Below are 12955 nucleotides of genomic sequence, written 5' to 3'. Positions count from 1 at the left end.
AATAAGGAAGTGTAAAAGGGGCAATATTTAGAAGGCAGGTAGTGAAAGGGAGAGCTAATGAAAGTCTGTCCCCAGGGCCTTTTGGTCCTTGATCTTTCATCTTTAACATTTAGATTTCCTCCATGACAGTAGAGAAAGCTCTCAGCTGAATTGCACCTTCCCTTTCCTCCATGTAACGTGATGTAATTCTCCTTATCTCGCGTCCTACCTCAACTCTGTTTACTAGGAGGGAGAGCTCCAGGGCGATGCTCCCCAATCTGCCTAGGCCTTTGGGTAAGAGACTCAGTTCAGAGCATCTCCAGGCCTTCTTTTAGTTCATTTTCTTGGAACACAGAATGTCTGAGCCCTGACTTTTATAATCTTTTCTGATTTTCTAGTAAAAACTCCATTCTTTACTGGTAATTACAGTATGTTATGACTGAACTCATGGAGTAGAGTTGTATGTCATCCCCATTACTGTAGAGCAGAGAGTACTGTTTAGGTCCCCATGTTTATTTTGTCTGTAACAAGCTTACTGTTCTTACTCTAGAACTTGGCAACATACTCTCTTGTTTTGTTTGGTCTTTTACTTTGTTATTACCAAACCTCCCTCCTCCTTCCAGTGTGTTCTTGATACTTTTTCTGGGTATTTTTCAAAGAAGGTGGAAAAGGAGTAATGGTGATGATAAAATTTGAGGTTTGTAAACACCTCCTAGTGTGAGTAATTTGAGTTAATGTACATATTGAGAAATGTTTGTTTTTGCATAAAAACTTCTTTTCCTATTCAAGTTTTTGTCAGGTAACACCTCTACAAAATAGTCAATATTTGGCTAACAGATGTCAAGAAGATAAGCATTGAACCTGTGGTTTTATAGACATGTAGAACTTCTGGAGGAGAAACTCTCTCAACCAATGCAGTTTGACACCTCTGCAACTTAGAGTTTTTAAGTGACTTGTCCAGAGTCATACAGCCAGTTTGTATCACAGGCTAGGTTTTCACTCCTCCAGTCTACCTCAATAATAATGTCATTGATAAACTTAATCAGAACCGGAGTCATTTATTTATTCAGCAGTCATTTATTAGACACAGAATATTCTACTAGGTATTTGGTATGATAAAGTGGTTAGATAAAAACTGCTTTTTCCCTCATTGAGCATGTAGTCAAACGCTGGAAGGGGGGGGTTGGGAAAGACAAAGTAAAAGACCAAACAAAGCAAGAGAATATGTTGCCAACTTCTGGAGTAAGAACAGTAAGCTTGTTATAGACAAAATGAACTTGAGCTGAATAGTACTCTCTGCTCTGATAATCTATGACTCTACTTTATGTGGGTAGGAGACACAGTCACATGAGGTCATCAAAGATAATAAACAAAATGCTAGTCAAGATTCACAGGTTTACTTTATTCAAGGAAAGTCTAAATCACAGAGGGATGGGAAGGCTTTTCAAAGATGGATAGAAGTCTTTTTATACTTTCTGCTGATACTCATCATGAGTCATCCAAAAATCATGATATATTTATGGGTTTGATTTCAGGTGCCCTCATGCATGAATTATCAAATGATGGTGCTCGTAGACAATTTGAGTTTTATTTAGAGGAAATGATCCTCCCTCTGATGGTGGCCAGTGCCCATAGTGGTGAAAGAGAGTGTCATATAGTGGTACTCACAGATGATGATGTGGTTGATTGGGATGAAGAATACCCACCACAGATGGGCGAAGAATATTCACAGAGTAAGTATTGGGAAATGTCTTTTATCTGCTGGTCCAGGGCTGCTGGTTTATCACCTTATCTTTAGTTTATTTGTTTTAACTTCAGTTTAATAAAAGAATACATTTTTATTTTAGAATTTTACTACATATAACAAATGTCTTTTCTTTATTAATGAGTAACTCTTAGAAACATCTTGTAAAGGTAGGAATGGTTTGTTAGAATGCTTTTTGGTCACTGTAGATTATAGTGGTTTTTGACCCAAAAGCCTAAATGAACTGGCCCGTGGAAGTGAGTTTTGGTCTGAAAGAGCTTCATTTTGTTTGATAACCTGTCCGTTTGTAGATAGTATTGTGACCCACAAATACCTTTAGAAGACCATAGTATTTTTGCTTGTTTGCTCTTTCTGCTCCCTAAGGCGATATCTGCATTTTTTTAAAGCACTAATCATTTAGCTTCTCTCTTTCTAATTACATTTTTATTCCCTTTTTTCCCCCCTGCCAGAGCTTTTGATATTTTTGGTAAATCATACATGAGGCATATATTAATTCTCTTTGGCGAATTTCCTGGAAGTGATTGAGATTTCCTCTCAGATGAGAAGAAAATTTTAGGGTAGAATTCCAATGAAATAGATAGATAGATAGATAGATAGATAGATAGATAGATAGATAGATAGATACACACACACACACACACACACACACACACACACACACATATATTTTATAAACATCTTCATTTAATCTTTTTAGAAGAACGTATCAGTCACTCAAATTGCTAACTTTGTAAAGGCCAAGGTTTTCCAGGGCCTGGATATAGAACGTAAGCTGGAGGAAACACAAAGATACTGAAACTCCTGGGGTTTGTTGTGGGGGTGATGGTTTGTTCTTCCTGTTTCAGTTCATTATGACATCGTCTAATGGGGAAAATATTTTGGGATTCTTAAAAGTACTTTCTTTGTTTAAAAATTATTTTCTTTGTTTAAGCTATAAATTGCCATGTTGTGCTCAGATAAGTGTTGTGTTCTTTCTTGTGAACAGTATACTACTACTGTTACTACTACTATTGTTACTGCTACTAGATAGCTGATATTACCATACATACCCTTGGTCCTGGGTCTCTGCTAACTTGGTTTTTATGATGTCTTGCTGCACAAGTCAGACAAAATACAGGAAGAATTAATGATTTATCAAAAAGACTAAAGTGATGCAAAAAGATTTTTTTAGAAGCCTGTCATGTTTGTAAAATGTATTTCTTAAAACTTTGGGATTTATTTTTCAAAACCAAAACTTTCACCTGCAGAGGATGGGAAAAAGTTTGAAATTACTTTATTCAGATCATTATGAAGCACAGTTTTGTTTTTGTTTTTTCATTTTTACTTCTTTAAAAAGGGATTTTTGAAACTTATCTTAAACTTTGAAGCTTACAGACTGAAAACATTTTTTCCTTAGTTCAACTAACTACTTTCAATTCCTGTTTTGCTCTGAGAAAGATATTTTAACCAAAGAGGATTTATTTGTAGGAGATGAAGATAGTTCTGCCAGCCCTTTTCTTATAATTAGGAAGTATTATAAAATAATGATGGTTGTGATGTCATCCATTCTGTGAAGCTGTGACAAATCTTCTCAAATTTTCAGCATTTTTAAGGACATAGAAATAGATACAAACTTATTCCAGAGAAAGCAAGTATTTATTTTCCTTTTAATTGGATCTTATAAACCAGCATGTTTGGTTTGTGAGTGTGTCTTTCTTTTTTTGCAAAAACCTTTGCAGTTCACCTTTTAAGGGAGATAACTCCACCTGAAAGAGAGAAGGCGAGGAAGGCCCATCTGTCTAACTCCCTGAAGTCCCCAGCACATTTGGAAGACTCATCATGTTGTCAGTGGAGTGTCTGTCCTTTGCAAAGCCTGTTTGACCTAAACAGACTAACCTGGGCAGAACTTGCTCGAATCTGCCTTTTAACATCAGTAGTGAGTGGGGTGGCCACCTAAGTGAAGAATAGTTGGGGGGGGTCTGTACACTTCTTCGGAATTATAATAGTAGCTCAATCCATGAAATTCAGAAAGTGTCTTGTCTCTGTACCCTTGGGGGATGATAATCATCTAAATGGTTTGTAACATGTCCTTCACTCCTTCATTCTGCCTGTTTGACAGGGTTTTAGTCTGTGTCTGTGGGCCATTGTCTTTAAAGAAACACACACTCTTTTTGTCAGGTGTCTAAAAACGGTTTTTTAGAATTGAGTTATTTTTCTGATGGATTGGGTTTCAATATTAAGCTGTAGTAACCTGATGGATTGTCAGAGCTTCTCTTGTTTCAGCCCTGTTAGAGATCTGCTTGTATATTAACTCTACTGAACTTAACTGTTGTGTCATGTTGGCTAGTCATCCTTTGGCATCACTGCATCCATTGTGGGGTTTTAGGGTGATCAGGCCCTGCTGATTGTGGAGCAAGATGAATTTAAGGTAAAAAAACTTCAGTAGATTTATTTCTGATACTAACTTCTAAAATCTGTTGCTTTTTGTCCCCAGTTATTTATAGCACAAAGTTGTATAGATTTTTCAAATACATTGAAAATAGAGATGTGGCCAAATCTGTTTTGAAGGAACGAGGTCTTAAGAAAATTCGATTGGGTATAGAAGGTAAGACATGTTTGTTTCTCCTCAATGGGTCTTCTCTTCCTAATGCTTTTTTTTTTTCAGGGGTAGGGGTGTACTATTTATGCATCTTTTTTTTTCCCCTTGAAAAAAATAGAAGCCTTTGAGATTATGGGTGAAAGTGTAAGAAAGAAGTCTGATAAGTTACTGTTATTGGAACTGTTTTCTAAATAACAAATAGCCACCAACCGTACACATTATTGTTCAGTTGTTTCAGTTGTGTCCAACTCTTTGTTACCCCATTTGGGGTTTTCTTGGTAAAGATACTGAAGTGGTTTGCTGTTTCTTTCTCCAGCTCATTTTACAGATGAGGAAACTGAGGCAAACAGGGTTAAGTGACTTGCCCAGGGTCACACAGCTATTAAGTGCCTGAGTCCAGATTTGAGCTCTGAAAGCTGTGTCTTCCTGATTCCACGCTCAGTGCTCTATCAACTGCACTACCTAATGTCCAATTTAATAGAGTTTATAGTTTTAAAAGAACCACATTCCTCCTAAAAAACCTTTAACGTAGTACAAGCATTAATCTTATTTTTATAGTTGATAAACCTGTGAGATTTAGAGAACCTGTTATATATATAGCAAGGAAGTATTGGAGCCATGATTTATAGACAGGGCTTCTGACTTCAGATCCAGTGCTCTTTTGATAGTATCACTGATGAAAGGTTAATCATCTTAATGTGATAGAAATGCTAGCTGTACCACTCTTTGTTATCATAAATATATTTATATATAATACATAACATAAATATTATTATAATACATGAATGTTGTATTTATATATAAATATATAATATGTTATTTTATATATTAAAAATATAAATATCATCCCTCTCATTATATAGAGTAGGGAAGGTAAAAAAGCATTGAAGTGACAGCAGAACTGGGAGGAGTTTTATTAATGTAACCTAATTCAGTTCCCAAACTATTCCTTTTGAGCATCTTCTTTGTAGATGGCAGTATGGGAGACGGTGACAAAAATGAAACCCTCCATGTTCTCCTGGAGCATACAGTGTACTGGGGGAAACAACATCTCCACGGACAAGTAAATAGAATGCATCTATGATAGGGATTGAACCTGTGATTACATAAATATAGGGAACTCTTTCCACCAATGCTACTCAGCACCCAGAGCACTGAGAGGGAAAGCGATCTGCTCAGGGGACGACCAGCATGTGTCAGAGGTAGGACTTGAGCCAGTGGGTCCCTGGCCTCCAGGCTAGCTTTCTGCCCACTGCCATTTTGGTGGGAAAGAGCATTGACAACTTCAAGAATGAATCAGGAAGGGTATGTGTAGGCGGTGGTACTGACATTATGTTGTAAAGGAAATAAGGGATTTTTCATGATACAGAGGAGAAGGCAGGGAATTCCATACCTGGGGAAGGAGGGAGCACTTCTTCAAGGACAGCTGTGTTTGAAGAGTAGACAGCTTGATTGGAATTGATCCCGGGAAGAGACTGAAAAGGGAAGTGGAAGATATATTATGCAGAACTTTAAATACTAAGTTGAAGTTAACTGTCATTTGTACTAGAGGCAAGAGAGAGCCATTGGAAAATGACAGTATCAGTTTGGTAGCTTTGTGGAGGATAGACTAGAGAAGGGAGAGACTAGAAGAGGCAACAAGCGGGGTGCAGTGGATAGAGCTCTGGAGTCGGAAAGACTGAGTTCAGATCTGGCCTCGGACGCCTACTAAACTGTATGACCCCAGGCAGGTCTTTTGCCTCTCTTTGCCTGTTTCCTCTTCTGTAAAAGGAAGATTGTAATAGCAAAGTTCTCCTAAGATTGTTGTAAGGATCAAATGAGATAATTATAAAATGCTTAGCATAGTGCCTGGGACATAGTAGGCACTATATAAAATGTTAGCTATCATAATTGTTATTACCACGACTATTTCCAGATAAGCAGGCGACAAATTAGCCTGATAATAATCCATGGTGAGCTCCTAAAGTGGGGAAGAGACCACATAAGTGTAGAGAAGGGTCTGGGTATGAAAGAAGAATCGACAAGGCCTGATAATTGGTAGACTATTAGGGAGTGGGTGAGTCAGATTACTTCGTGTGTGTGAACTCCATGGTTACTATTACTAGAACAGTAATCTCAGGGGGAAAAGGCAAGTTTTGAAGAGGGATTTCAAGGGAAATATGCTTTATTTTGAACACGTTCTGTGATAATCCAGCAGATAGCTGGTAATATGGGATTAGAATTCAAGACAGAGATTGGAACTGGGCTAGACGTATAGATTTGGGAGTTATCTGTATAGAGATTAGCCGAAACTATGGGAACTAGTGAGATCATAAAGGCAGAAAGTGTGGAGAGAGAAGAGCAGAGCCCTGGGATATGCCCATGCCAAGAGGGTGGAAGAAGAACAAGATCCAAGAGAAGGCCATTGACTTAGTATTTTAAAAGATCATTTGTGGGTCAGCTAGCTAGGTGGCGCAGTGGATAGAGCACCAACCCTGAAGTCAGGAGGACCTGAGTTTACGTCTGGCCTCAGACACTTGACACTTTCTAGCTGTGTGATCCTGGGCAAGTCACTTAACCCCGATTGCCTCACAAAAACGATATTAACAAAAAGCAAACAAATAAAAATTTTAATCAGTTGGTGGTGTTGGAAGCCAAATTGCAAGGCATCATCTCGAGAGTTGGAGGTGAAGAAATGAAGGTAACAAGTATTGACAAGTATCTTCTCTAGTAGTTAGGCTTCCAAAGGGATAAGGAATCTAGGATGATGATAAGAGGGATAATAGATTCAAGGGAAGGATTTTTCTAAAGGGTGAGAGAAATCTGGATATATTTGTAGGTGACAGAAAAGGCAGTGGATAAGGAGAGAGCGAAGATCACAAAGGGGAATGATCAACAGAGCAAGATTCTGGAGGAGATGGGAGGGGATGAAATAAAGAGCACCAGTAGAGTAATTGGCTTTCACAAGGAGAAGGTACTATCCGTTAGAGACTGGAACAGAGAAGAAAGGGGCAAAGAGAGTTTTTGAGGTGTACGGTTGGAGCTCACAATGAATGCCCTCCATTTTTCCTTAATGAAGTAGGAGGAGAGGTGATCTACTGCTGAGAAGGAAAGAGATATGAAGGTTGTATAGGAAATTTAAGGATAGAGAATATTTGGAATGGGATAGCTGATTAGAGAAGAGTCTTAAGTTTTCATGCAGCATAGTGGCAAAGTTGAAATTATAAAATGCAAATTTTTAGGGACTCCTGTTGGCACAGGTTAGTGACTTCAACATTCAGCAACAAGGACTTGAGACTGAGGAAGATGGTTAGTGGGAATAACCCAGGCTGGGTGGGGTTTGTCAAAGTATGGAAACTCAGCAGTGTGATAGGAGAAAGGGGCGAGCAATTCTTAAAGGTAGTTGATAGTTTAAAGTCAAGGTGATTAAATATAGGCTCAATTGTGAAGGAAGAGAAAAGGAGATCTCAGAGCAGGGCTGAAGGACTGGGTAACAAGAAGGGATGGAAGGACAAAAAAATAAGTTTAGGAAGAATAAGGTAAAGTTACACTTAATGGGCATTTCAGAGCTCTTGAAACACGGAGGTAGGGATCTACTTTTCAAAGTCATCATATGATAATCCCTGTTTTGTGGCTGAGGTGACATGGAGTTGGAGGTCATGAGCATTTAGCAGGCTGATGAACTCACAGGTGAGCACATTCCAAGGTCCATCATCAATGATGCATGTTGCAGTCTCCAAGTATGAAGGCAGTGGTTTTGGTGGAAAAGAGGCCATGAGCTGTTCCAGGCATTAACCTTGAGAAGGAAAAGGGAATGGTCTGGAGGTCAGTAGAATACTAAGACAAAGATTTAGACTCTGTGACCAAGATGGATAGAATGAATCTCCAAAAAAAGAGAGGTTGCTGGGGGATGAGGGCAGAAAGTCATTCTAAAAGTGAGAGAGAAGCAAAGAATATGCCTTTCTCATCTTGGCCCCATGCTTCAAGGGGCAGAGGAGGAACTCCCAGTACTGCATAGGCCAACCAGGGATACTTGGGGTGGTAAAGAGCCAAACTTTGTTAGCACCAGAAGATGGAAAGACTGTGAAACAGAGTGTAGATTACTGGACTTGGAGTCAGGAAGATCTCAGTTCATACACTTTAACTGTCTACTGGTAGGCAAGTCTTCTAACCTCTCAGCCTTGGTTTCCTCATCTGTAAACTGAGGATGATAGGAACACCAACCTTACAGAACATGTAAAGTATTTTGCAAACCTTAAAGTACTATATAGATGCTTGGTAGGATAAAAGTGAGCATAACAGTAGAGGATCGTGACATCATAGATCTAGAGCCGCTGAAAAGGTCCTTAGAGGTCATCTGCTGAGAAAGATTGTCACTTGCTCATGATCACACACATAGGAAATGGTAGTCAGCTTTTCTGACTCCATATACAACATTCTTTTCCCTATACCATAGTGGGAAGGCCAAAGATGATACAAACTTTGGAGAGATTGAGCTTAGATAGATAAAAATGAGAGTATGGGGAGAGGATTTTGGCCTTGGAAGATACTTATTTTGAATCGTGAGATAATCTTGAAAATAGGAGATGAGAATTGGTCTATAACATTGGGAATAACCAGTTGAAGGGGGGTCTTCACTCTCTGGGATACTGTAAGGACTGAGCATATCGTTTCTATGCTCTTATTGCTTCATTTCCAATATCTTCAAGGTTCTGAGATCTAGCCAGCACACTTATCATCTGAGAAGTCAAAGTAGTGGCTTCACTGACTCTGTGACAGACCATAGGAAGAGATCCAGAACGTGGAGGAAGTAAGCCTGGAGCTGCAGGGTTGTTTCCTACGACTGTAAAGTTAATTCTTGGCATTCTAGTTCTGAGAAACATAGGCAGCATTGCTGCATTGACAAAATGGTATTTTGGGTATTGGTTTTCTTTTACTTTTAAATAAGTGAGAAATTCTGGCTAATTTACTTTTCTACTGTAAGTACTACAAAATAGGCCATTTTTAATTTTTTTTTTAAATCACTGATACCTGATATAAGTAGCTACATACAGTTTACTAGGCTCATGGCATTAGAGCTGGAAGGGACCTCAGAGGCTATCTGTCCAATACCCTTATTTTACAATTGTAGAAACTGAGGCCCAGAGGTTGTGACTTGCCCAAGGTCACACAGGTTTTTAAGTGTCAAGGTGAAGGTCAAGATGGACCTAATGTAGAGTTCATAGGGCTGAGAGAGTTTGGTGCTCCATCTAGTGGACACATACCTTATTAAAGGTAGGACCTCTGACCCAGGGAAATTTCCTAGAGATTTAAATAAAAACAAAACAACTCGCATGGTTTTCTTGATTTGTGTATATGTAGATGTTTCTATTTAGAGCAATCCCAGTGTCATGTGTGATGTACATTTTTGGATAGTTTGAGTGATAGCTAGGAGCAGGTAAACTTTGAATGGTGTGCCCCTCAAACAGTCTTTGAAACCTTGTTGGTAGCTTGAGTCTAGTGAAAAGGGAACTTCTTATTTGTCAGTCTTCCTATATGACTTATGTACATTCCTTTCCATTTTATTTTGCCACATGGTAACCCCAATGAAGAATGAGTCTTCCATTGTCCTGAACATAAACCATTTGCTGTAGTTAAACTGGCTCTCTCATTGCCCACCATATGTGTACCTCCCTCACCCCAGTTTTCCTTTAGCATGACTTGTGCATTCCCCAACTATAGTTTGAAGAGTTGACACTCTCTAGGAAGGCATCTTGATATGGTGGGAAGAAGCCTGAGCCTGGCATCAGGGTTTCATACCCTGCTATTGACACTGTATGTGACCCTAGGGCCTATTTTTCCTCCTTTGTAATAAGGTTAGGCTTTGTGGTTTGTTTTTTCTTGGAGAGGACCATGACATCAGGGAGATGATGACATGACTTGCAATTGACATTGATTTGAGTGAGGAAGGGCTGTGCAAGGTCACTAGCCTTATCTTCTCCTCCAGAGCCATGATATCAATCTGGATGACTGGAGATGGCCTAGGATGCAGTGGGAGACCTTGGCCCTTTTAAGCTAAGGTCTTTTCAGGTTCTCACTTTTAGTGAGTTAACACACCCATTCAGTAAATTAGGCCTCTTTTAAGGAGTGAGTCTAGGGATGGCCCCTTTAATGTAAAAAAAAAAAAATCAACCTGGGAGGGGAAGACCCTCAGGGTTGCTGGCCAAAAGAGGAAATTACTATATACCTCCACTCTGTGCCTGGAGGGCCCAAAAATAACCATTAAGAGGTGCTTGGGCAGGGACCTATTGTCCAGTTTATGAGCTCCAGAGTGATTTGGGTTTAAGACTTAGTCTTTGAGAAAGAAATGAAACCAGGAAACCCCAAGTTCACTGGGTAACTTTCAGCCATCAAAATTTACCCTCCTCAGGGCAGAACACCCTAAGGTTAGTGGACAGGAAAGGACAGGACAGGACAGGAGAAAGAAGATTGGGCTAGATGTTCTCCAAAGTTGCTTCTTGTTCTAGATCTCTTATACTATGTATATCATTTTCTCTGCCTGATATACTCTTTCCACCTTTCTGAATCCTTACCTGTTCCTCAAAGCTTTCTTAGTATTACCTCTTCCATACCTCTCCCTGGACGGTCATCTTTGCTTTCCTGATCTACCCTAATTCTTTGGCATTTATCACAAACACCCCTAAGACACCTTGGCTTGTTTTTTTTTTTTTAAATGCAGGTGCTCAGTAAATACCAGTTGAATAAATAGGCTAGCCAGGGACCAGGGAGAAGCTGTTACATTAAAACGTCAGCAAGGAAGGCAGGATTTTGATTCAGGACGTAGCCATCTGTTTTTGAAACTGTGTTTTAGGGTAGATGGAATTGCATTCTCTTGAATTCTTTTTCCAAGGCGGGGGATTTGAAAGTTGCCCCATTTAACTGGTAAAATGTAAACTTCCATATTTTTTTTTCATTCTGCTTATTAGTAAAACTATACGCTTAACTAATTTGCAAAAAGAAATGCTTCCTATTTTCTGTTGATAACAACTAGTTTAATAGGTTTTTAAGGTTTGCAAAGCACTTCCTCACTACAACCTTGAGACAGTAGCTATTGCAAGTATTATCAACTGAGGCTCATAGGCTACTGTCTTTCCCATGATCGCAGTTATAGTAAATTGTGTGAGGCTATGCGTGAATCTTGTTGTCTCCTGACTCGATGTCTAACCTTCTTCCTTTGTTATGCATCTGCTGTTCTGATGTGTTGACAGTATAGATCCCCTAATGTGAGAGCAAGAAAAGATTTTAGAAGTCTTCTAGTCTAATTCACAGATAGCATAGATGAAGAAAATTGGGGTTCCAAGAAGTTATTTCATCAATTTGTGCAAAATCTTTTCCTTTAGGGTATCCCACTTACAAAGAGAAAGTCAAGAAGAGGCCTGGTGGGCGCCCAGAAGTAATCTACAACTATGTCCAAAGACCATTTATTCGCATGTCCTGGGAGAAGGAGGAAGGAAAAAGTCGGCATGTGGACTTCCAATGTGTGAAAAGTAAGTCTATCACAAACCTAGCAGCAGCTGCCGCAGACATTCCCCAGGACCAGCTGGTGGTCATGCATCCAACACCCCAAGTGGATGAGCTGGATATCCTACCTATTCCTCCTCCTCCTGGCAGCAATGAGATGGATCCTGAGGGACAGAGTCCAATGCTGTGATGGAGGCAGCCCGTCTCACAAATGCTAGCATGCTCCTCTCACCAGTGATGCTGCCCTTATCCTTCGGCATTGCAGTGCCACTGTTCTTCATTGTGAAATGCACACACCAGTGTTTAGGAGATTGCAGTATGTACTTTTTTTGTTTAGAAGACCAAAGGGATCAATTTGACATCCTGAGGTTCCACTGATATAAATGTCTTTGTTTACCAGTAGGTTTGTGAAATTGGCTCTTTGTATGCTGGACGGTTCTCTCACATTTAGAAATGGTGGGATTGGCAGTAGGGGGTACTCGTGCACCTTTTCCATAGATGTTGGCCACAGCCTGGACAAAATGCAGTAACACGATTTTGATAGTAGCACTTTATAAATGGTGGTTCCATGGAATTCTTAAAGCCATTTTTTATAGTTGTGATGCACAGTACAAATTTAAACAAGTGCTCCTATCAAAGCCTCTTCAGCAAAAGATGGAAATGCAGTAGGTTTTGCTGCTCACCGTTGAGTGAGCGCAAAGTAAGTATTTACCATTGGGCTCATGAGTGATTAGGATGATACTCAGTAGCTGTTTAGTCTGTTTCCCAGTGCAGTTTTTCACTCATCTTGTGTGAGTCACATGCAGGGATGTGAACAGCAGAGGTGATTTATCATCCAGTCTGCCTTACCCTTAATCTGTTCACAGATATTTATTTACTGACAAGGTGTTTTCATAAATGTCATGGGATAGGAATGAAGTGTTCACTTCTCGTTTACTAAATGATTGTAAACTTGAGTTTTTCATTGAAATAAACTTACATTGTTTTCATGTTTCTGACCAGATTATTAATTCTTAGAATCAGCAGATTGTTTGCTCTGTCATACCTGTTTGGATGGCATAAAGGCAGACCCCTAAAAATAATCATCACAGCCATGTTACATTATGGCACTGCCTTCAAACTAGCAAATGGTACCTTGCATATAACAAGCCTCC

The 12955-nt window shown here is 39.4% G+C and overlaps 1 protein-coding gene across 3 annotated transcripts in view; it reads left to right on the top strand.

Moving 5' to 3' along the window:
* BTBD10 (BTB domain containing 10) overlaps positions 1 to 12790 on the top strand; it is a 96178-nt gene extending 83388 nt beyond the window's left edge. For all 3 annotated transcript variants that reach the window (XM_021002044.2, XM_021002045.2, XM_021002043.2), the window contains 3 exons: positions 1515 to 1712; positions 4218 to 4328; positions 11681 to 12790. In XM_021002044.2, the coding sequence (XP_020857703.1) occupies positions 1515 to 1712; positions 4218 to 4328; positions 11681 to 11991 (620 nt within the window). In that variant the 3' untranslated portion in view covers positions 11992 to 12790. The remainder of the gene's footprint in view (positions 1 to 1514; positions 1713 to 4217; positions 4329 to 11680) is intronic.
* Positions 12791 to 12955: the final 165 nt, after the last annotated feature.

This window comes from Phascolarctos cinereus, unplaced genomic scaffold (genome assembly GCF_003287225.1).
Source record: "Phascolarctos cinereus isolate Bilbo 61053 unplaced genomic scaffold, phaCin_HiC Scaffold_9;HRSCAF=440, whole genome shotgun sequence".
Lineage (NCBI taxonomy): Eukaryota > Metazoa > Chordata > Mammalia > Diprotodontia > Phascolarctidae > Phascolarctos > Phascolarctos cinereus.
The sequence above is the reverse complement of the archived record's forward strand: the minus strand, read 5'-3'. Positions and strand labels throughout refer to the sequence as shown.